This window comes from Talpa europaea, assembly GCF_964194135.1.
Source record: "Talpa europaea genome assembly, chromosome: 6".
Lineage (NCBI taxonomy): Eukaryota > Metazoa > Chordata > Mammalia > Eulipotyphla > Talpidae > Talpa > Talpa europaea.
In genome coordinates, this window is record NC_140072.1 from 27566343 (window position 1) to 27591947 (window position 25605).

At 43.7% G+C, this 25605-nt stretch overlaps 1 protein-coding gene across 1 annotated transcript in view; it reads left to right on the top strand.

The window, feature by feature from the left end:
* Nucleotides 1-25605, top strand: part of PRKCE (protein kinase C epsilon) — a gene marked incomplete at both ends in the record, with an annotated part of 444482 nt that overhangs the window by 152396 nt on the left and 266481 nt on the right. The window contains one exon of the mRNA XM_084234642.1: nt 15536-15599. Coding sequence (XP_084090768.1) covers nt 15536-15599 — 64 coding nt within the window. The remainder of the gene's footprint in view (nt 1-15535; nt 15600-25605) is intronic.

Below are 25605 nucleotides of genomic sequence, written 5' to 3' on the forward strand. Positions count from 1 at the left end.
AAAAATGTCACATTTTTCTTTACCACATGTCAGTGTGGCCACATGTCAGTGTCATGTGTATGTTTGGTGGTGATGGTTTGGAGACAGGAAAGAGTGAAGTCAAAGTAAACTATATGCAGGGAGATAGAGGTCCAGCCTCTGTATTGAGGTCTTTCAGACACCTGGGCAGGTCCCTCCTCGTCTTCCCAGTCTCTGTATGTCTGGGAACCTTGAGGTCGGTTCTTACCCTCTGTCCTCAAGACTCCAGTGTAGATCCACATTCCTTAACCAAAACCATCAGGCCAGATTTGTTTAGAAATTCAGATACTTTGTATTCTGTATTTTGAATCACTATAGCATAGATTCTGTATCTTACATAACACCCCCCACAGATTGTGGGGCAGTTTTTCATGATCAGACAAATTGATATTTCTGAGATACAAATATGTGAACATTTACACTAAGTGGGTTACGTATAAACAATCAAGAGCCTGTGTCAGCTTGGGTCAGGGTCCACAAATGGTCCAGTTTTTAGGGCTTTTTGGTGTCACGACTGAAAACTGGCCTTTCGACCCTGAACTTCAGGTTTTTCTATTCATGGCTCATGGCTGTCGCAGGGTAATCTCCAAGCAACTCGCCCATACCAATGCCCTGCTCCCCTCTGTCTTCTCCTGCTCAGCCAAGGGCAGCTCCCTGAATTTCTCAGGCTCCAAATCTCTGTGCTTAACTTGAGTTCTCTCTTTGTCTCACACACTGCTTCCAATTCATCAGCAATCTTTTTGGTTCTACCTTCAAAATATATCTAGAACTGACCACTTCCCGTCACCAACCTCCAGTACCACCATCACTTCCTAGTCACCGCCATCTCCCTCACGTTATTATGACAGCCTCCCAAGTGACCTTCCTGCTCCCCCTTTTGTGCCTGAGCTTCATTCTCTACACAGCAGCCAGAGCAATCCTTTCAAGGTGTAAGTCACTTTCTACTCAGCCTCTCCTCTGGCATCCATCTTGACCTGAGCTAAAGTGTACTTACACACTCCCGGGCTGACCTTGTGTCCAGCTACTCCTGCCCCAACTCTGATCCAGGCTTACTGCCTCCTCCTGACACAGACCCAGTCCTCTCCCTTGAGCCTTACCCTCTGCCTTTTATGCTCCTTTTATGCATAAAAATCCAGGATTTCTAGACTGACTCCCTTAATATATCAGGAAGGCCTTTCTTGAATAATTAATAGTTAAATTAAACCCAAACTTAATAGTCACTAAGCCCAAACTTTGAAATCTGCCTTTTTGCAACTAAGGCATGAAATGCTCTAAATGAAAATGAACAAAAGGTTAGACCTTTTAGAAAAGACCTATTAACCAAAACTTGGCTCCAGTTACATTTACCCTGGGCAATAAACAAAGCATTGTTGATCAAGGATAGACTTGGAAGTCTTAAACTTTATTTTCCTTTGATGTCTTCAAAAGACTGAGAACTTTCTTTGTGTTTGGGAGGTGATATGTTTCTTCTCTTTATTTCAAACCCAGACTCCTTTAATTAATTAATGATTATAAATGGCCCTAAGCTGTCCTCAAAGTAGATGAGTTCACAGAATCCCTCTCATATGGTCTTTGAAACAACATACATGTGATATAACTATCGATGATAGAAAGCCACAAATTTAGAAACTCTGCTGACATGCAGAACTTAAACAATTTTCAGATCCCTTTGCTGTGGACTTCAGGAAATATCTTCCTTTCTAGTTAAGATGTTGGTGTGGATTTCAGCGCGTGTTTGTCTAATCTGTGTGATCAGCTGCATTAGCTTGTTCATCTAACAAGGTCTGGACTTCATGAAGGTGTGGAAAACAAGCACAGGATGTGTAGAGAGAGCTGCCCATTTTATGAGAATAGATTGTCCCTGTTTTCATATATAATTCATATCTGAAAACTTAAATATTCATTTATTTATAGAAAGAAAACCAGTTGAACATTCACACACCCTCACTAGATTACTTGTAAAGGCAGGCTCTGTCCCAGAAAATGGAAATTATGCCAAACTTCTTACTTAGGATTTTTATATGCCTAATAAATTCCATTTTTCTGTAGATTACTTAACTTTGAACTTGATCTGTGCTTGGTATTCTTAGAATTAGCCTTTTTATTTCATATTTTTGGTTGTTTTATAGAGAAATGAAGATAAATAGGAATGCATATTCCCAAGAATTCCTGTAGAAACAAAGGCGGTGCATAGCTGGGTGATAGGCCCTGTGTGGTCAGGTCTTGGCAGCAGTGCTTACTCACTCATTCCCTGAGCAGTCACCACAAAGTTCATGTCATCAAGAAAGCTTGTAACGAGAAAGATAGTTTAATGGTAACAATGTCTAAGGTATAAAAATGTGCGTTGCATTACCCCACCAAAATTGAGATAAAGAGACTGGATAAAGGAGACTTGATCAAAGCTAAGGGTGCTCTGTTCAACTGAAATATTAATTATTTTCTTGGTGTGGTCTAACTGTATCCAAGTAAGGAAAAAGTTTGACTCTTTGCTACACATCACTAGGGATTAGAATTAAGTGCTGTTTCCATTCTCCAACAAATGACACTTTTAAAGAAATATGTAAATTTAAAATGACGTGTCTCATTTTAACTTGTACTTTAAAGAACTCAGAAGTGAAAATCGGGATAACTGAATTTTTTTCTTCTTCAGCTATGAATAGTTTGCTCGGAGGGGGCCAGGATGGATTGCTTGATATCATTGTGCTTAATTTCCTTGCCTGTAAATGAAGGGATTGAACTACAGTGTTCTTTGAGTAACAAAAATTTATTGTTTGGTCTGGTTTTAATCACAAAAGTTGTAGTAGAAAGCAAAAGAAAGTCTAGAAAGCTATAGAAGTAGATTTAAAAAAAAAAATCACACCTTACTCTACTGCCCTGTATATAACTTTTTGTCTCCTTTTGTGTATGGACCTACACATACACGTTTTGTTTTTACAAAAATGGAGCACAGAATACATATTCTTTATACTCTCATTTTCATCTTCACTTAATACTACATGTTGAATATCTTTCCATGCCATTAAGTATAAATCTATTAGATTTTTTTCCTGATAGCACTGTGTCTAATGATTTAAATATACCACACTTTATTTAAATAGTTTGCTATTGTTAGAAAATTAGTTTCTAATTTTATACTCTTAAAAAATGTTTTAATGATCATCTTTGTATTTAAATCTTTTTGCATATATGTGATTTGGGATATATTCCCAGAAGTGGAATTGCTGGGTCAAAGGATTTTTGTCTTACAATGCCAAATCACCTCTGCAAATTTTGTGTCAATTTACACTTCATCAGCGGTGTATAAGAGTGACTATTTCTCTCCTACTCTTATTAGCACTGGATAATATCATTCACAATGATATGTTTTTGGAATTCTTTATTTAAGATGATCTTAAATATGTTTATTTCTTTGCCTATTCAAGACCCCATTTAAATGACAGAAAAGGAAAAGGCAGGGCTGGTGGGGAGATAAAAATCCCATGACAACCATATGAACAGAAAAGCCATCATCCGACTATTTCAATAAATTTCTAGGGATGAAGGTAGAGGACAGGATAGTAACAGACAGAATAGAATAGAGGTTTGAAGGAGCCCCAGCCCAGAACATGTTCAGGGTATAATCACAACCTGGTATAGAACCAGTTGTTCTGCAGATCTGTAAGGTGTGCCATGCTTGGAGACTGTAGTTCGCCTGGACAGCTGAGTGAAATGTGTAGCTGAAAACAAGTGCCCATTTGAAAATCTGTATGTGGAACTGTATGCTCTCTCCTCTCACTGCTGAACTAGAGTCCAATCCTGACCCCAGGGTAAAAAATGAAAAGTTCTTTTAAAAAGAAATACTATAACAGTTTGGGGGAGAAGTGGTAAAGCTGTTGTGGGGTCCCCTGTTATAATAGCCAACTTCCAGTCTCTAACTCTAAGGAAGATGGGTCAGTGTCCACAGAAATATGTTGTATTCATAAACAATAAAAATGAAAGAATGCTATGAGAAAGGAACCATAGAAAATAAAAAGGCATTTCTGGAAACTCTGTGCATTTGTGAGAAATGAAAGTTCAGTGTAAGGGTTGTAGGATAAAATGAAGGCGATCTCCTAGAATATAGACTGAAAAGATGAAAGAAATGAAAATTTATGTAACAATTTTAAGAGGCAAAGGGATTGTTCCTACTGGTCCAACCTCTGAATAACCGGTATTTCAAAGAGAAACTGAAGAAGTCAATAAAAAAGAACAAATAGAAGAATCTCTCCCACAAGTCCCCATTCACTCAGCATAATTAATAAAAAACAGACACCCAGAGACAAACCATTGTGAGATTTCAAAATATTGAGGATAAAAAAAGATCCTAAAACTTCCAGAGTAGGAACAAAAGAAAGTGACCTCCATCAGAAATCACTGGCAATATTTATGTTAAAATTAAATTCTAAAGATTTTTTAACTTGGAATTCTATATCCAGCCAAACTATCAATCATGTATAAGGACACACATGCAAGGTCTTAGAAAGCTGACTTTCTATGCAGTCCTAATATTTCAATCAGAGTGAACTTTACTGGCAAAAAAAAGGGGATAACTCAGAACAAGGAAGATGATGTATCCCAGCAACAGTGGCTATGCCCAGCCAAGCATTAAAAGGAATTACAGAACCATGGCTGTGCAGCAGTCCAGAGAGCAGTCAGTCCAGGCAGGGAGAGAAGGGCAGTGTGGAGCTCCTGAAGGGCAAACCGTGGGAGAAAAAAGACTCTGAGAAGATGAGAGAGGCAAAGGGTAGAGTTAAAAAAAAAAAGGCTCCATCCGAACTTGATGTTGGGTATTTTCTCCATTGAGTGGCACATGGGTTGTCACATGAAAAAGAAAGTATATGTAATACCATTGACAAAGTCGTAGTAAGTAAACACTCTTCATTGTTTTTCAAATTTTAGAACCAATGTATGCACAATACATGGAACTCAACTACGATTAGAGGGCAGGATGTGAGTATTGTCAATGTTGACAAGGAGATGGTAAAGGCACAGAGGTGGGGTGGGAGAGGTGGACAGTGAGTGGGGAGGGCTGGAAGCATTATGTCCCCCAGTTAGCATATAGGGGGTCAAGGGATATGGTCTCTAGTCAATTGGACCAGGAATTAACATTTTAGATTGCTCTTCTCTGGTCATAGAGAAGAACAGAGAAGGAAGTCAACATTGCCATTCTGTGGAGGGGGAGAGAAAAGAGTGAGGTGGTAAGTGAGCTAAATCCTTATCTATCACAGCAGCAAGATAGAGTGTCTAAAATAAGAAGTCAGGAAGTTGAGGCACACACATTTTATTTAGGGACATGACAGTAACAACCAGAAAAAAAACCAAGTCGAAAGTATTAAAATTGGTTCCCTCTGGGGAGTTTTGTTGTTTCTCCTAAGTTCACATGTAGCTTTTTATTTAAGAAAACTGAACACATTATGATACTTAGTTTTGTTTATACTTTAATGAATAAATAAGACAGAAATACATACTCCCAAGGCAACTTGTTTTATAGGCAAAAGAAAAGAAAATCTTATCCTCCATTTGTGTTTGTTGACTTATTTGAACCAAGTCATTTCTAAGTTGCTAATGACTCTTAAATCTCAGACATGATTTTTATAAAACTGTTCTTTTTGTCAAGGACATGGTTCCAATTACATGATGAAAATAGCTGGTAGATGGGACTTGATACACAGAAAATCAGCAGGCAGCAGTATTTCTAGGAGAACGTTATTCCCCGAAGTTATGCTCCTGCTCTATATTTATATTCATTGTCTGAGCCTCCAAGCTTTTTGCTGTGGGTTTGGTATACCCTCAAGTATGAGCCCCAGGAGGACAGTGAAGGAGGCTGACGCTCTTTGTTCTTGTGTCCAGGAGGCAGCTCCATCATCATGCGACTTCTTGACTCGCTTACAACCTGTTCTTTCCACAGGATCTCCTTGAGCTCATGCCGGGCAGCTGCCAGGCTCCACGCTAACAGGAGCTGTGGGCCCAGGATTGGAGAGCTGTGCTTTAATCAGGCTCTCTGCAAGCTGTGAGAATGAAAACCACTTTCTTAAGTCCCTAAACCTTGGTTTTCTCCTCCCTGAAAACGTTAAGAATGAGGATATTGCCTCCTCACTTAGATAACACATGTAGAATGCTCAATAAAGGCTGTTTTTTTTTTTGTTTTGTTTTGTTTTTTTGCACTGTGAATTTAGCAGTCTTCTTGAAGTGCTCAGACTGAGGAATAACAACTATGTTTGGGATTTTGAAGGAGGTCAGGAACTGAACATCTCTTTGAACAGCTGTTGGGGGAAGGTTCTCTGAGGTTGTACAATCAGAGCGAGAACATTTTCTGTTCTGAAATGATGTTTCTGGTTGCACACTCTGGAGCTGCCAAATGAGCTCGCTTTTGTTCCATGTGACCCATTCAGTTCCACTTGGAGTCTCTACTGATTACCTGCCTTGTGCTCAGCCCTGGGTGATGCATAGGGAACAACCAGAAAGAAGTCATGGCTCTGCCCAGAGGTGCTCACAGTCCAGGTGGAAATGACAATAATGACTCAGCAGCTTGAATGTACCTGGTTCTAGCTGTGTGCCTGGCGCAGCCGCAGGAGCTCCACCATTTCATTTAATCCTCTCAAAGCTATGGCAGGTGCCCCTGGCGTTCTCAATTTATAGAAGAGGAAATCAAAGGACTAGCCAGAGCTGGGATTGACCCCAGGTAGCAGTCTTCAGAGCCTTTACTCTGGATCATTGCAATGTATTGGCATAATGCAAAGAGAAGGAAATGTAGACTAAGATACATACTTACAAATCTACCCAGTGACCAGAGACCATTGCAAAGCAAAATGCAAAATGCAACTTGCAGATTGGTGGTGGGTGTTTCTCATTTTGGAACACTGGTGTAAGCACCTACCTTTCCTGCTGTTTGCACGCCTGGTTGCCCCTTAGGATGCACAATCACACAGTCATGCACTGCCATGTCCCTGAAAGAGGTTGGAAGTGCCATCCTGTGACCAGGGATGCTTTGCAAACCATTACTCACTCTTGATATTGGGGTTGGCACCTTTGGGCATTTTCTCAGCTCAGGAAAATATTTGCATACACATCGAGTTATTTGTTTTTAGTCACCTCTGTGATCAGAGGGAGCCAGCTCTCCGGGTCTATTTCTGAGCCTGTCAAAAAGAGGAAGCAGGTGCTAACATGGGTTTACTCCACTTGCGGCCTGTGGGGAGCCTGGGTTTGTAACACATGCCTTCTGCCCAGCCTGTGGGACTTGCACATGGAGAGGGCGGCGGCTGGGTTGACCGTGAGCTGGCTCTGGGAGTGGGAAAGCAAGGCACCTGCCAGTTCTGAGGGTATTAAGATGTGCCTGGTGACAGGAGCAAGCTGCTCTCTAGGGAATTGCAGGTTAGAGCTAGCTAACGAGAAAAGGTGTTGACTTAAATTTTGTGGCCATTTAATTCAAGTACATGATTTAAGAAATCAAATGGCTTAGTGGAACACAGAAGTGAGGAATGAGTCCTTTTCCTGCCTCCTGGGCCCTCAATTCTATAGTTTCCAGCTTTTGAGGCAGCCCCTGTTTCTTTTCACACACACACATGTGTGGAACGTGTGTGTGTGTGTGTGTGTGTGTGTGTGTGTGAAAAGAGTGTATGTGAGAGAGAAATTGTGTGAGAGTAATGTGTGTGGATGAGATTGTGTTTGTGTGTGTGTATGTGTTTATGAGAGAGAGAAACCATATACACGTCCATTTCATTTACGTGGTTCTCATAGCATAATAAATACTTTGCATCTTGCTTTTCTCCCCCAGTTAATATAAACCGTGATAGTTTCATACCAGTCAGTATATTTTAGATCTTTTCATTCTTTTTTTTTAGGGCTCATGTAGTGCTATACCAAACTGTGTGCTACCATTTGTTTATGCAGTCACCTATTCATGGATATTTAGGTCATTAAAGATGTTCTAGAGCATTGGGTCTAATTGTCTGGTTTTACATGTGAGGAAATTGAGAACCCCACTCACAAAGATTTAAATAACTCAGCAGGCTCTTGAGCCTACGATTGGGATATGTTTTTCTTGGTATTATTGTATTTTGATCACAGGAGACAGCGAAGGTGGCTGTGCCTGTGGGTGTGTTTTGCACACGTGGGTGTGTGTGTGAATGTGTGCCTACACAGGCAGGTGTACATTATGTTGTGTGACAGATGTGCTCTTGAAAAACTCTGAATGAACCCTTTTATTTTTAAAAATGGAATATGAAATTTTAAGTGCCCTGAGGGTGGGAAAATCATTTGTTATTTAAAGGAAACTTGTGGAGAAATCCTTATGTGAAATGAATTTTATTTTATTTTTCCTTTTTAAAAATGGCTTCACTGGGTATGATTTATATGCAGTGTAGTGGATCCATTTTAACTATATGGCTTGATGTGACTTGACAAATGTATACATTCATGCAAGCCCCACCGCCACCCCCCAACACCATCCCTCAAAAGTTTTTCTGCTTCTTTTTACATTCAGTTCTCACCTTCACCTCCAGGAGATCAGGGGTATATTTTTACTAACTATAAATTAATTTTGCCTGTTCTAGAACCTCGCGTAAGTGCAGTCATACGGTCTGTACTCTAGTGTTTGGCTTCTTTTCCATAATCTCTGTTTGGTTGCATAGAAGTAGCCCATTCTTTATTGCTGAGGAATATTCCTGCAAATGCATACCACAGGGGTCACTTACTTATTTACCTGTTGTTGGACGTTTGGGTTGTTTCCAGGAGTTGGCTGTTATGAATGAAGCTGGAACATTTTGTATACAGGTTGGTGGCTTCCCAAGCAAGTCATCTGCATAATTCAGTTGTATAGATCAAGTTTAAATCAGACCTTTCATCCTTTCTGCCATTATGTACAATTATTTATTAACTCCTCCCTGAGCTGGAAAGACAGGGTTCTGTCTCGCAGCAATACACGCTGAAGCCTCTAGTCTCTGCACCATCACAGGTGTTTGATACTGCACTTGATCTTAGCCAAAAGGCCGAGAAGAGATCATAGAAGGTGTTTGAAAAATAAACAATGCTCCGCTTCCCATGTTTCATGAAAGTAAGTGCTGTTGGAGATCTGTTCACAGAGTGGAGCCCTCAAAACCTTTAATTATATGTGCTGTCTCTCTTGCGTTTCCACCATTCAGTGTTCTCTACTGATAAGGCTTGTAGAAAACCCCACCCCCAATGAAGAGTCTAATTTAATTAGCTGCTAACCTCAAAATCAGCACCCAGCAGCTATTTGAGAGTTGTCCGTTGTGGTGGTCAACATTTTGTGCTCCCCAAAGCAAAAGCAAGGAGGGTGCCACACTCACGAGAAACCCCTCTGCTGCCTGACTTGCTGGTCCCTCCCCTGCCAGGGGCTCTAGGGGGCTGAGTGTGCCTGTAGTGCCTGCAGGAGAGAATGGCCAGCAATAAATGGGGTACAGAACTTGGGTGATGGTCTCTGCTTTGGGAAGTAGTCCTGAATCCTAGCTCTTGATCTTTCCTTTTCTGCTGCCTCTCCCCTCACTCCACTTCCCTCAGCCGAGTAGAAAAAAACTGTTCACCTAGGACTTAATCGGTGGGACATGGAACACAAGCCTCTCTTGCTCCTCATCTTTTCTGGATTCATCTTTTTCTGATTTAGAACCTACCTTTTGTCTCTTTCTAGGCCGTAGTGCCTGACAATGGATGGAAAAGGAAGTGAAACTCACATTGGGCAGGTGTGACCTCTGTGGGCTTTTCTGAGGAAAAGTTTGTCTAGAGTTTCCAGTGAAAGTTGAACCTCTGGTTAGGATGAAGCTTGACCTTGGATTTCTGACTTCTTTGTCATACTTGATCACACAGCATCTCTGGGCCACCGGGGGCTGACAGTAACATTAGTGGTAACACCCAAGCAGGCTACCCAGTCTTGTGTCATTGTGGGGTGCAAGCCAGGGGTCAGGGCACTTCAGGGCAGGGATGGTGAGGGAAATTGGAGAGCCAAGAGCTGACTGTATGACTCCTGACACTGCCACATACTTCTGACCCCTGGGCCTGACCCCATGGGTCTCACTCACAGAGACCACCTGTGAACAGTGGCCCTGGAGTTGTGTGGGCTGTGCTCTCACTGGCTTATGTTGTTTTGGCCACGTATCTTTCTTAATCTCAGTGTTCTCAGAGGTAAGTGGTGCTACAGGTTAATTGTGAGGAATAAATGAGAAAATGTATGTGAAGGGCTTCGGGGATTGTGGGGAACCTGTCGGCCTGTGCTTTTTAGAGATTGCTTTTTTCATGGATTTCTATGGTTTGGGGTCTTTGTCCATTGTTTTGTTCCTAATTCAAAAGAGTGGAGCTCTGTTTCAGCCCAGACTTTTCCCCAAGGGTTCTCAGGATGGGTCAGGTGTATGAACCATTGCTCTGCCCGAAACCAAGCCAGTAAGTTGTACCTGTAAAGGGGAAATAACCACAGAGGTGAGCTGGAGGTTCAGAGTAGGGAGAATGTGTCTGGGACAGGTCAAAGGCCTCATGGACCTGACCAGGCAGTGTCTTCTCTCCCAGTAACTCCAGCCCTGGGTGGGAATCTGGTTTAAAGTGCTCTGAGCCACAGTTTTTCCAAAACCTGCAGGAAATATTGTTGGCCTGACAGGAGAGCAAGTGAAGTTACGCAAGTAAAGCTCCCAACACAGGCTTAGTGGCTCCTCTCCTCTCCTGAGGGCCTCACTGCCTCTGAGGGCGTGGACTCTGCATTTTTTCTGTCTGTGGTTTTCACCTGCTCTGGGTGCAACTCTTACCTTAGTTCTGTATTTGACATTCTCAACACTGTAAAACCATCAGATGTCCTGGAGTAACCTGTAATTTTATCAGCATGGGTCAAGAAAGGGCCTTTTGGTTCGGGGTAAACTTGATAAGTGGAAAGAACATTGGACTAAGTACCAGGTTTGAAGACTTGGTTTTTTAATAATAGCAGTACCAGCGATTACTGACTATTTTGTGCCAGGCGCTGTGCTAAGTACTTTACTTAGATGATCTCATTTAAAATCATGACAGCCCAAATGATACAGGACCTGTCATTAGCTCCCATTCACAGAGGAGCGGTCTGAGGCTTAGAGAGAATAGTTGCCCACTTCAGGCTACAGAGACAGTAAGTTCTCCCTTAACCACTGAATACTGACTTAACTCCTCAGTGCCAAGTGCTTCACATGTGTCTCTCACTGAATTTTCACAGCAACACATTTCACAGATGAAGAGACTGGGGCTGAGGCTCAGGGAGAGTAAATAATTGCTTGAGTTGGTTATTGACCAAATTGGGATACAGCCAGGATCTGATCCCCAAAGTTATGTTTGTCTACCCCTCTGTTCTACTGCTTTGCTTCACGCCTCAGCTGGAGGGGTGCCCAGAGGCACCGTAGGTTGTAAGAGGATCATAGGCAAAAAACCCAGTAATGATAGCTGGGAAGACATGTCAAGTAAAGGTATGAGCTTCAAGGAGATTTGATAAATAGAGTGACATCAGGGTGAACTGGGAGAAGCCTGGCACAAGGAGAAGGATCTTAGAACTACCCTTGGGAATGGTTGGGAGGAGGAAGGAGACCTGCTTTTATGTAGTGCCAGTTGCCTGGTGGTGATGCCAGCCGACAATTTGCAGGGGTTATGCTGGGCTGGGCACCTACATTGCTTCATTATCCAGGCCACGTAATTGTGAGCACAATTTGTGATTAAATTAATTTAGCCACGAAGTTGCACCACACCCCACCACCCTTTGTACCTGATAACCCCTACGGTCATCCCACCCTCCGCGAATCTCAGGGCCTCTCCGCTCCGCCCGCAGGCTGGGGCTCAGCCAGCACTCTGCAGCCTCTGCCCAGGCTGCAAAGCTCTTTGTTGCTCTTGGCATGGTTAATGGCTTAATTTCTATTTTTCTGTTTGGAAATGCAGTTCATCCACATCGAGGCAGCAGTGGGTGCTCAAATGGTTTCTGATGGCTATCTTGAATGTTAATATCCTAATACATTTTATCATCAATGACCCTGGCCCTGCTTCGAGTTCTCACTCCCCTTTTACAAAGATAGGCACGCTGCCTGCCTTCGAATAGACGTCTCAGAGCATCTCATTCCTTGGCTGTCTCCCGCCCTGCTTTTTCACAGATAGCATTGTACTTCTTCAATCAAGTCCCCAGTCGTGGGAAATCTTTGACTTGGAGGATATGAGAAAGTGTTTCATTATGCCGGCAGGGCTTAATAGGGATGATCTAATCTCTAAAAAACATACATTATTTAGATTTCATGCTTTTGGACTAGGGGGCCCCTGATATATTTCAACTATGGCAAGGACAAGATTCTGTCTTGGCTCTGTTCAGCAGAGTGGACTGTTGGTTTTCCTGTTTGTAATTGAGTGCAGGGATTGCGTTCGACTTGGGGTTTGGGAGGGGGTCAGTGCCCATGGTAAGGGTGTTGGAGAGCATTTTCTTTATCCTGAAACCTAAAATCATGGCTGCTTGAGGTGGTTAAGGTGGGAAGAGTTGTGCCAGCAAGCATAGGGCAGGCTCACTATTGGTTCAGGCAGAGGATAAAGGAGAGTCTCGGAGCCCTCAATGGATTTTTCAGGCTGTCTCAGGGAACCAGGTACACAGGCATGCCAGGCAGGGAGGCTGGCACATAGGAGGCAGGCATGGGAGGTAACTGAGCCTCCTAGCCGCTCCCCCCCCCCCCACGAATCTTTATACTCTTTCTCTGGGCTCTCTCTGATGTTCTCTCATGAACTTGCCCCTTCTGCAGTCATTCGTCCTCTGATAGCTGTCTTCTGAGTGATGCTGCCCTTATATCCCTGGCCTCTAGGCTCAGGTGTGCACACTTACGCATGCACACACCCATGCTCCAGGTGTCCACAATCAGGCACACATGCCCCGCTCCCATGCTCCCAAGCGCCTCCTGCATCAACACGATCAAGGCCAGAGGTGATGGCCACAGAGGCTAGTGACTCAAAAAGCCTCATAAACTTCATTTACCCTACAAGAGTCTTCTCATGAATCACCATTTTGTTTGCTTGTTCCCATCTGGAGCCCAAACTCAGGTGAGCAGATCCGCTTCACTCCCTGCCCTGGCGGCACTGGGAACGTCCCGTCTCTGGCTTAACCACCCCCGTTGATGGACCTGAAAATTTGGGCTGACTGCTTGTAGGGTCAGGACAGGACACGGTGCAGGTTTTCTATGATCCAGCAGACCGGGTAAAGGAGGAGCAGAGTCCTCAGTGGCTTTTTGCAGGCTTTTATTGGGATTTACCAGGTACACAGCAGGCAGGGGCGCTGGGGGGCCAGGAGGCTGGCAGGCCTCCCAGCCCCCAGCAAGTCTTCATTCTATCTGGGCTCACCGGCCTTCTCTGCTTCTCTCTCGGCTTCTGCTGCTTCTTTCTCAGCTTCTCTTTTGCCTTCTCTTTTGGCTTCTACTGGCGTCCCCGTGACGCTGCCCTTCAAAGCCCAGTCTTAGCCCAGGTGAATCCCATTTACCTCTGCCCACACCCTACTCCAGGTACCCACCATCAGGCATGCATTCAGGACCGCAAGGATCCATCATCTATCCTGATGGCGGGAGGGCAGAAAAGCCTGACATTTTTCCTTACCCTACACTGCTGAAGCCTGAGTCTGGAATAAAGCGGGACTGGAGCATGGCTCAGGGATGCTGGGTGTGAGTGGAGTAGATGTGGGGGAGGGACCCACAGTTCTAGGTGCATTTCTTTACCTCCTGGGGGTATGTGGCCCACAGGGGATAGTTATCTTTCCCTCCCTACCCACCTCATTCAAATTAGTACAGATAACCTGCCTGGGGTGGAATTAAGGTGTGGGGGGGCTGGAGGATAGGAGCTAGAGGGGTAACTGATTTCAGAATAGTCTCTGGGGGTTCCAAACATAGAGCATTTTCCACTCCACAAACGTTTATTGGGTGCCTCCTGACTAGCAGCCGGTAAGCTAAGCACCAAGAATGAAAATATGATTATTTTACTCTGTTTAGCAGAGGAGATAGACATGTGGGTAATATATTATAGTTTAACAGGAGCTGTGTTTAGATAGGTGTGGATACTGTGGGGACACCAATAAGGGGTGATTAATTCTGACTAGGCTATCTGGAAAGGCTTCAGAAGGGAGACCAGGATGACCCTGACCTGGAAGGAGGAGGAGGTACTCTGTGGATGAGCAGACCCTTTGAGTACTACTTTCTAAGTGTGTGCCTGCTGTGTGCTGGGGACAATGAAAAAGGAAAGGAGTGTAGTTCCTGCCCCCAAGAAATTCACAGCTTGTGGAGGAGACAAGCTTGGCATGAATTAGCCAATGAAAGCTCTGCATAGACAGATGGGATTGTGGAGGCAAGGATAGGCTGTTGGGGGTACTCGGTGATCCAGGCTTTCCGGAGTTACTACTCTCTCATGACAAACACGGTTTCTATGAGGACAGCTCAGACCTTGTAAAGATGTCTGAACGGCCCCTCTGCCTGTTCTCATCAGCCTGCTTCTGTGTAGTAGAAATAGGCTGAATGTGAATATGTAGAAGAAGGATGTTAGGGGGAGTGCAGAAGGTTAGAATTTATAGGTATTGACTTTCTCTTGGCAACCCTGGGAGAACCTGGGGTTTGCAAAAGTCATGTGCAGCTAACACACAACTGAGTGAGGGGGCCCATTAGCCTTGCACAGGCACCACGTGCACCCCTAGATTTTGCTTGTGCTCTTTTCTCCCACCCCAATGCCTCTCCTTTCTTGCCCTTATAAAGTCTTCCGAGACCGCTTTTCTACATGATTTTCAGGCTTGCCAGTTACTCATGAGTTCGGCATTGTTCTGGTTTTTTTTTGTTTGTTTTTGTTTTTGTTTTTTAAACTCTCTGATGAGATTCTAAACACCTTGAGAGCAAGGATAGTGTCTTAGGCTTTTCTTACCTCCCCCGTGGGCAGTGGTGAAGTTTGGAGAACATGGGTTTCTTTAGATAGTTTTGGCATCGTGCATCAGCATCACCACTAACCTTGGAACTTTGAGTCCAGCTTCCTTATTTGCAAAATGGGATAGCTGAAGGTTTCTTGCCTCAACCCCATTGGCCTCAGGGCTGGATAATTCTTCGCCATGGAGACTCCTGTATGCTCTAGGCTGTATGCTTTAGCGTCCTTGCCCCTCACCTGTTAGATTCATGTAGCAGCACTCCCTGTCCGTCTAACTGTGACAATCAAAAAATCTCCGGATATTTTTGTGTTCAGAAGTGTCCCTGCGTCAAGTGTCCTCTGTGCCAAGTTTCCCTTGCATTGCAAAATCACTTCCATCGAGAACCAGGGGGATGACATTCCCTCTGGGTATGTCAGACCTCCTAGTGCTGCAACTGGACACAGCAGACATTCCATCAATGCAGATTCGCCTTCATTCCTAATTCACCCAGTACTCGACACGTCGTAGGTCAATGAGTGAATGGAGCTGGGACTCTAGGTTTTAGTGGTGTGGGGGGAAATGTCAGGGACCTCTCGTGTTGTCTCCACGCACGCTAACAGAGTCACTCATTTTCTTAAATTGCAGATTGATCTGGAGCCAGAAGGAAGAGTGTATGTGATCATCGATCTCTCGGGATCATCAGGTGAAGGTAGGAGAGGGTGACCTCTGATTCTTGTTCTCTTCCATGGATTCTTTGTCTCTCCCTTCTGGCTGTGGTTGGGACACATTACAGCGACATTTAATTAACTGGCACACTTTAAAGGAAAAGGTTATTTTGAAGATGCTTATGCCTGTGTATCAAAAGGGACCAGCCATCTGTTAGCTTTGGTGGAGCAGAGGGAAGATTTTCGACTTACCACGGAGGCCAATAAAGCAGGCGCTCCTGACAGTGATTTTGAGGCAGGCTTCCGGGGAGTGGCAGGCTCCCCCTGAGACTCTCGAGGGGTTTGTGTGTGTGTGGTGGGAAGGAAGTAAAGCCAGTTGCTGTAACGGAATTCAGAAATGAAACATATACATGTCAAATTTCAGATTCTTACTTCTTTAGAGCTTTTATAGAAGTGTTACTTCTTTTTACCAGTTCCTTATGCAGGCGAGAGCCCTACTTTTAAAGTGAAATAATGGGGTGAGGAAACGTCTGCTCTCCACTGGCTGATTCAACAGGGTATAGATGTTCTCTGATCGTCATATTTTCTTTCTTATTCTTACGCCCTCTTCTTTCTATCCTGCTCTTGCTCACTAATGCCTGAAAGCTGGCGGGTGGTGAGGGCTGAGCTTAGGGGTAGAAGGGAACACTATGCCATCAAACATCATCCAGTAGAAACAGGGAGATGGTGGTGGCCTGGGGCTCTAGGGAGCCTGGAATTAGAACTGAAATTTAGTTATTGGAATCACCTTCCTGCTCTTCCTCTCTCCTGGGCAAGGGGACTGTTGGCTTTAGGTCATGGCAGAGGGTTGGAAGATCACAGCTGGCTCCTCTTGGCAGGGCTCGGGGGTTGGAGTCCCCAGGGGAAAGACAGACTCATAGCTTCCGCAGCCCCTGATTGAAAGACTTGATCCTTTTACACCACTTCCCCAGAATTATAAACACAAAATCACTCTACATGGTCTCCTCTACTTTAGGGATAGAGCTATTGTTTATGTTTCAGTGATGGAAGGAGAGATTATGTGAGCAAATTCAAAGGAGCTGGTCAAATGATGTACTTGACAGTGATGCCTGTTGATTCTCATTTAGCTAATTTATCACCCAATTCCAACAGGTGTTCAGAATAATTCAATAATTGTGTGTATGCGGGGTTCAAAATAAAATTCAGTTCTCTTTTAAGAGATCTCAATTATTTGGCATAAGTTTAAAACATGAAATATCTTTCCAAAATCGGTCTCTTACATTTTCTGTTCTTTATTGCAATTATATGCTGGCATTTCCAACGTTCCTTCTCTGCTCTCAGCTTTGAACAGCCCAGAATAGAATCTGTTTTAGAAGATTTGAGGATTTAATAGTAGTTAGTATGAAATATTTAAGATGTACAAAAGGACCTAAAGAATAATAAAATAGAGACCAGTATACCTAAATAAAATAGGGATCAGTGTATCCAACACCCAAATTAAGAACTAAAGACTCAGTAAGGTGAATTCTTGCATTTCTCTTAACAAAGTATATGATCCCAAATTCATCCAACTTAAAAGTCTTACAATGGCCTCCTAATCACTGACAATGGTGAAATATTTGATGAGCAAAAGCAGTCTTTTTTCTTACATAATCTATATGCAACAGAATAATTAATTTAACATTTCCTGTGTCAAGATGTTGGATAACTAATGAAAGACTTGGATTTTTTTTTCTCCTTCAAAAGATTAACAACTTGCAAAATTATAGAGGACATCCTTTTTTACATAAGAGGGAGAGGATATGGACAAATGAATGAAGAAATAAATCAGAAGCAATTGATTTTTTTTTTTCTATCTTGTTTCTATGGCCTATTTCATGTGAATGGTCAAAGCAATTTTTAGAGGACTGGAGTCTTAGCCTTTTTTTTTTTTTTTTAATCTCTTTCATCTAAAGAAAATAGAGTTTACTTGAGAAATGCTGACACATGCCAGCATTTAGACTCTGTAAAGTACTAGCATGTGTTGCTCTGAAGAAAAGAAGAAATTTTTCTGTGCTTTTTCCTCACTGCTCCTGGATTTGGGATTGTTTTTCTGGAGGGGGGAAGGACTCCAGGAACCCCATTCTTGAAGCTGAACTTGCTGTGCCCCATCTTTGTCTGATTCCCCAGTCCTGCTGCTGGGAGTTGGAGGACTCCTGTTTTGGAAGGGGTTTCGTTTGGGAAGGGTAGGGGGGCGAGGAGAGGAGCAGAGACTGAGTAGCCACAAAGTTTGCCATTTAGATCACATGAGAAGGATCCAGTGCAAAACATTCACAGATTCATGTCTAACTCCCTTTATTTAGTGAAACTATTGAACTCTGTAGTCCTTGAAAGCGTGGAAAGAGGTGAAACAAGGAGAAGTGATGTTTTCGCTTATTCTATCATCAAGCATCCCTTCAGCTCCCCTATCTCCAGTGCTCCAGTCCCATTAGTAAAAAAAAAAATCTTCATAGCAATTGAGCAAACTTTAAAATACCTACAAGAGAGAACAGAGAAAGGTGTGGGGGTTGAGAGTACGTGAACACACTCCCTTCTAGGATGTGCCAAAGGATTTTTTTTTTTTTTTTTGCTAGCTCACTGTAGGAAGCCTGGACGTTTACGTCTGCTCGAGCTGCAGCTAATGTGATTTCTTACTGTCTAATAAAATTCCACTGCTTGCATGTCCTGTGCAGTTCACCATAAATGGATGTGACTGGTGTGTGCTTTAGTTTAACCAGGCAACATAACCCCAGATGTAAAGGGGTTAGGCTGGATGATAATTTCAGTCATTTCCTGCCCAGCAATTTTGTCCTTTGGTATAACTTGAATAGGCATCTATCAGAGTGCAAGGCTGAGAGCTGGCTAATATCTGTAAAAAGTAGAAGGGGTTCAAAGAAATGGACCCTCATGACAGTTACTTGCCAGGCACTTTACTTACATCATTCCAAGCAGCAAACTGTCTCAGCAGGCTCATCAGTGACACCCCAGTCTCCAACTCTTAGGGTGTGCTTTTATCCTAAGTAGTGACCACCTGGCTTCCTGGTAAACATAGCCCCATAGGCTCACCAGATACTTAAAGCATGATTAGCCCAGGTAACAGAAGCATAAATAGTGATGTAATTCTCAAATGTGCAAGTGCTTATTTCCTGTTGGGCACGTTCATTAGTATGTCTTTCTTTGCGGTGACGTAATTTGTGTATTATTTATGCTCTTTATAATAATATGACACTGTGCCTTTATTTGCAGGATTCCAGAGGAGGGATAATTAAGGTCTGATCAAAGGATTTCTGGGTTCTTTCTTCCCCTGCCTTTCTACCCAAGTGTAGTGTTAACCCAGGAGAGTTTTTCAGTCTAAACGAATAATAGACATAGCAAGAAGTAGGCCTCACTGGTAGGTCTGCACCATCAAACTTTTACTCCAGTAAAATGCAGAAGATATAGAATAATTTGAATGACTTTTTGCAATACTGTATATCATGCCATCAAACCAGGTTTTGGCATGTTTGCACATTGTGGAAGCAGAAGATGAGGGGCAGAGGGTGGAACCCACTTTTCTCTCTTTTTTTTTGCAGTCATGTGCTGCTGAAAGCCCTCATACTCCTCTCGGGGACGGGCAGCAGATAGAGCTGAAATAACACAGGATTCTATCAATCCTGGATTTTATTCCTAGCTCTGGAACTTATCTGTTTAGAAATACAGATTTCTCAGCCACGAATGAGGATAATGGCCCCTGTGTTAGGTACTCTGATGGGGTTGCTATAAGAACTATGCCTTGGTATCATGGACAGGAGAAGCTCAGTTAATATCCTAAGGCCCCAGAGACCTCAGGGCAGGGAGGTGGGCAAAGCTCTAACCCAGTGTCTATAGTGGGGCAGCAAGCAGGGTATTGGGGGCGCTCAATTCGAGGGCAGGGCTCTGACTCTGGGGAGTGGCAAAAGGCCTAAGAACAAAGGAAGATGACAAAGAGGCAACTTACTGAGAAGTCTATCTGGCAGGGCTTTCTGCAGGGTTCAGACCTAGCCATTCTTTTGCTCTTCCTCCTCCTCCCCGCAGTGGACACTCTGGCTAGCTGTGTCTGTGGACCTTTGTGTCACACACTTCTTATCAGAGCCTGAGCTTGTGTGCATGCTCCGCTCAGTGCAGATTGAGAATGTGGGGTCCCCATACTCTCACTGGCCCCTGGGTAAACGCCCTTCATATATTTGAAGACAGTAAATCGCTCTTCTTCAGGCTGAATCAATCAAATCCCTTAACCTTTCTGAAGGGATAGTTTAGAAATTTTTTTTAGAGAACAGAAAAGGCAGATTTACTGAAATACCCTGCTAAGAGAAGCAGCGGGTGAGATAGGACAGGTCTGCTACGATAGTTTAGAAATCTTAACTCATCTTTGCAGTTCTCTTCTGGACTTTTTCAAGGTGCACAGACAGAAAACATAATCAAACCAGATCTTCTTGGTCCTGAAATGATAGCATCTGTGCAGAGCAAGTGCCTGGCAGTATTACCTCCATATGGGAGATGGTGACATTGAGAGAGCTCAAGCGATGTGCTCAAGGCCAAAAGATTGATTACCAGGTCCCAGTGGGTCCAGACCCAAACCACAATCCAGTGCCCTGATCTAATTCATAGCCCTGGTAATAAGCAGTGGCAATGACCTTCCCACTGTCCTTTTTACTTTAGTTCTGTTTTTTTCAAGCAACTTCCTTACAGAAATATAAAATGAAAGTTCTCAGCTTTGAATCCAAAGGTGACCCAAAAAGTCAAGTTCATAATCTTTCCCTCTGTCTGAGAAATGGAAACTCCTTTAGTCCCAGTTCAAGATGGCCAGTTCCTTCTCAAGTTATCTAGAATGTGCATCTGTTACCAAGTCTTGGTTTACAACTAGACCTGAATGAAATCTCACAGGTTAGTAAGCTTTGTTAGGTCTGTGGCAAGCATTGGACTCCTTCTTCCAGGCTGAAATAGAGGGGAGGACTCTGTCTTCACCAATAGGCAATTTCTATCTAGATGACAGATTCTAGACTCAGATTCCGAAGTCCACTGAAGCTTCAGTTCATAAAAATTCTACCTTTTTTCTTCTCATTTCTACATTATCTAATACGCTTGATGATCCGATAGCTAAAAAGAACCATTTATTCAAATGAGTAGTAATCGACAATGTACTTTAACAGATGTGTCCGGTTGGTGCCCATGCTGGGGGGTGGGCAAGAGGGGAGGGAAGTGCCAAATGAGAGATGGATTCACAAGAAGTATAAAATATCACTCTTGCCTTCAAGGAGGTTGTAATTCTTTTTATTTTATTTTTTAAAAGATTTATTTATTTATTTATACAAGCACAGGTACAGTCAGAAGCGCGGGAGGGTGAGAGAATTCACCAGAGCCAGAACTGGGAACAGAACAGGCAGATGGACTGAAGTACACTGCTGAGGGGAGCAGCAGGCAGCAGGAGAGGTCTGCACACCATGTGGGACCCTCGCCTGCGGCCGGGGATCGAACCGGCGCCGCAGAGGCTGTGGGCAGCTTCGCAGCCCAGCGCTCACCCGCTTCGCCACCAGGGGAGGCCAAGGAGCTTGTAAATCTATTAGGAATCCAAGACTTACTTGTAGGTCAAAAGGACTAGAGAACAATGCAGGCAGTATCATGTTGAGTGCTTATTTGGGTTTCTCAAGAGTTGTCCAAATGAGAATCAGTTCAAGGAAGAGGCAGGACTTAGGCTGAAAAGGAAGAGTTGGGTAGACTGGATTGGCAGGGAAGAAGTAGGGAGGCCATTTTGAACAGTGAAAAGCAAGTCATCATTATCAAAAATAGTTTTGGAGCTCCTATTTTTAGGTAAGGCTGGATAGACATGATAAATAGATGCAATCTGTGTTCTCTAGGAGATTCCAAAGTCATCAGTGTTAAAGAGAAATTTTCATGTTATGCAAACAGGAAAATGAAATGCCTTGAATGATTAAGATGTGCTTGAAGGTTGTGGGAAGTTCTTTCTGGATGTGTCTTTGTGGTCAAGACCTCTCACCGACCTTGGTTTCCAAGGATAAGGAGTGTTCTAGGTCAAGTTTGGGCAAGTCTGGGGCATTGAATGGAATACTTTTTATAAGCGTGGCATGTAGGTGATTTGCAAGTCAAGCCCAGGCACAGACATTGCTTTTGGTCTTTCCTGTCCTCCCATCTCTCCCCTGGCAATCTCCTGGAGTTTCATAGTGAACACACCACCATGTTCAGCCTATCAGGCTGGTGTCCCAGCATCAAGTCCAGTCACTCTTTCGCTTATCAAGCTCTGTTGAATCTTTAATAAGTAACATTGCATGAGAGGTCTTGCAACAGGGGACTTCAGTGTCAGAAATCAGATAGAAAGAGCTGATCAGTCTCCCTCCTGCCAGGTCTCCGTCCTGTGAGGCACATTAGGCAATAGGCAATAGAATTAGGCAATAGAATCCTGGTTCTGCTCACCCACAGGCTCCGCAGACTTGTGTGGATTTGTCTGATTCTCCAATAGCACATGGAGGACAGAAAGAACCTCAGGGCTTGATAAGAGTAAAATTAACAGAATCCAGATGTTCAAAAACATTGACCTCGTGATGTGCAGCCTACGTTCTTCCCAAATATAACTTGTTGCTGCTGATTTTGAGACCAGGGAGCAGGTACCTCAGTCTCCAGATGTTTGGCTCCACCCTTTGTCCTGATGGTATAAATTCTTGTTCCTCGAAGTGACCATGTGCACCAGATGAGTCAAGGGGAGTCATCTAGAAAATAGTGAACATCAAATCCCTGTCAGGGGGTTTCTAATGTCACAAAGAGACAAATGCTAAAATGTTTGATGAGAAAAAAGCCAAGAAACCCTCATTTCCTTCCAAATAGACTCGAGATGCACAGCAGTTCCTCTGAAATGAGTCATCCACAGTTAACAACACCAAATGCCAAGCACTAGCAGATGAAAAACAGAATTGAATCCTAAGTGTTTGGAGAACAGAGCTCTTTGGGATGACTGCTAAGCCTCTCTCCACTCGGCCATGGCGGGGTATACGTGTGCATTTCTGTTGACTCTGCGCCTGTTTTACTAACAAAGTAATTGAAGAAAAAATAGTCCTGTTGAAGAGATAAGTTTATAGGAAGGATGAGTTTATAATCGAGCCTTTGTCAAGAAGTGAGCCCCATGTTTCCTGGCATGGACTCTATTTCTGTGGCTGTTGTCTTGTGTCTTATATCATCTTTGCGTCTTATAAAGATGACTGTTTTGGGAAATTCATGTTTGCAGCTCAGCTCATACTGGGTCAAAGTGGCCTATAATCTAATCATTTACTGTTGTTGATGTCCTCGTGATTTGGCTTAAAAGAAAAGGGTATTTCCATTTATCTAACCTGATTTAGAGAGTTGTCTTTCAGGACCCATTACTTTATTCTTTTATCTCATTGAAATTGGCCAGTGCTGACAGTTTTATTGATTTTCCTTATTACCTAGCTTTGTTGAAACATTCCCATTTTCACAATCAAGTGTATTCACCATCTTATTGGAGCTGCTGATGCTGGGGCTTTTATCTTCCTCTTTTTTTTTTTTTAAGATTTATTTATTTATGCATACAAGAGCTGGGGTACAGGCCAGAGGTGTGGAGGATGAGAAGATTCACCAGAGACAGAGTGGGGGACAGACCAGGCAGATTGACCAAAAATACACTGCTGAGGGGAGCAGTGGGCAAGTCAGGAGAGGTCTGCTGAACCATGTGGGTTCCTCCCTGGCTGGCCGGGAATCGAACTCGTGCTGCAGTGGCTGCGGATAGCTTCATAGGTTGCGTCTTAACCCTTGCGCCACCAGGGAGGCCCTATCTTCCTCTTTTTTTATGAACCTTTGTTGGAAGCTTGTGGGGGCCTGTGAAGGTGTGCATTTGCACATGCACACAGATGAGAACCACTGTCCTCATCTGAGGCACCTATCCTGTCTCGCATTCACCCCCAGTTTCTACCTCTGGAAGCATCATTTATTTGTTCATCTAACATATATGAGGCCCAGGAGTATAGACCAATGAATACGGTCCCTGCTCCGGGTACCTATCCTTCTATAGAGGGAGGTGAGCAATAGCCCAGTAAGAATAATAATGTGCAGTGGCTGTTGGTAGGAGAGGGAACAGTGGACCACTGCGGGGATTCCCTACGCATTGAGAACTCTTCTGGGAGTGGACAGTCAATAAATGATGACCATGTGCTATCATTAACTCCATGTGGCAAGCCTGAAAGGCAGGAAATCACGCTGGCCCTCTTTCCTTGGTTGGCCAGAGAGAGCCACTGTCCATTGACTACCCAGGCAATCAGCAGACAAAATAAGAGGGGACTAGAACTACCAAGTTTTGAACTTTCCACTATGGACAGTTACCTGGTAGGTATGGTGTGGTGATATACATCTGAGGAGGTGTGAGCCTGGTCCCCTAAATCATATACAGTGTTGTAAACCAATGTTGCCTCAATAAAAACACTTTTGAACTTTTAAGGAAGATATCTGGTTTATGTATTCCTTCATTTAGTCATTCATCCAGCAGCTACTGGGCATCTCTTTTCAGAGGAGGGACACAGAAGGAGACAATATTAACAAATCTTTTTCCTTGTGGGCCTTATTTAAGGATGTACGGGATCATCTCTGCCAGGATACGTAGAGTACAAAAGGTGCTTGTCTCTGGGAAAAGGAAAGGGATAATTTAGAAAGATGGGGACCAGTCTTGTCAATCTCCCCCTTGTGTATATGAGCTAATAAAAAATCACTTTAGAATCTTGAGGAAAAAATAAGTGGAAATGTGACCATTCCCTCCTCATAAACAGTGACTTGCTGATTTCCAGAGATTGTGCTGGGCTCCAGTGGCCTCTGTCAGAGAGGAACAAGCCTCTGGATCCACAGATCAGCTCTCAGGGGGACAGGGAGCTCCAGGAATAAAGCTCTGCACTCACTCACTAGTTAACATTGCTCCCCCAGACACTTCTGATTTGTGATGGGATGCGCTGAGGCAAGGGATTCCCTCCGATGGTGCCTGTCACTGGGGACAATATGAAGAGGCAGATGGGCCAGGATTCCTATGGTGTGGGTGATGACTGAGTGATGTGTGCAGACCATTAACTCAGGATACAAATCGTCTCTGTGTGCCTGGCCCTACCTCTGTGTGCCTAGGCCGAGAGGCCTGCCCATCTCTAGACACCCCCACAGTGGTGTTTTTTTTTAGCATTGAGCAGCTCTCAGCAGCACTGAGGGTCAGATCATCCTTGTCCCAAGCTTAGTCATCAACACAGACTGAGTGGCTGCCCTAACTGGGGTACCTTCTGCCCAACTAAGTATAGGATGAGCCAGCTGCCTCTGAGTTTTTCCTACTCAGCTGAAACTCAGGTTTGCCTGTTTCTTGACAATAAAAGTATGATGATTTTAGTTTAAATAGGGAGGTGTTCTCTCACCATGAACCTGTGGCCCTTACTAGTATCCAGGTGTGATTTTTTTTTGAACTGTCAGGAAGAGTGAACTCAGGGGAAGTTAAGTTCACTTTCAGACTGTGTTGTTGGGATGTCACAGGTACCTGCATTGGAGTTCCTTTGATTAATTGATTTACTGACTGATTCAACATGTACTGACAATCTGTTGTGTGTCAGGCACCATGCTAAGAGCTGGAGAAACAAAGAGAAGAACACAGGCCTGCCGTGGTGCCTAGGACACGTCTAACTACAAGTCACCTGCTCTGCTTGGGCCTCAGTGACCTCTGCACATGAGAGGGGGTGAGACGGAGGGTTTCTCTTGCTCTATAGTTCAGTCAAAGTGAAAAGAAGTTTGCCCAGAATCTGGAAGGAGGGAGTAGGAGAGAATAAAAATTGTAAGCCAAATCTCTGTTAAGAGATTATTTTATTTAAGCCTAAACGAATCTCACAGGTAGATTTATCATCCCTATTGCACCCATATCCTGATGCTGTGGGTATGGGGAGGGACTGAGATGTTGCATTTGTAACCAGCTCCTGGGAGATGCCTTGCTGCTGGCCCTCCAGCCACACCTCCTGAAGCAAGACTGTGAGACCT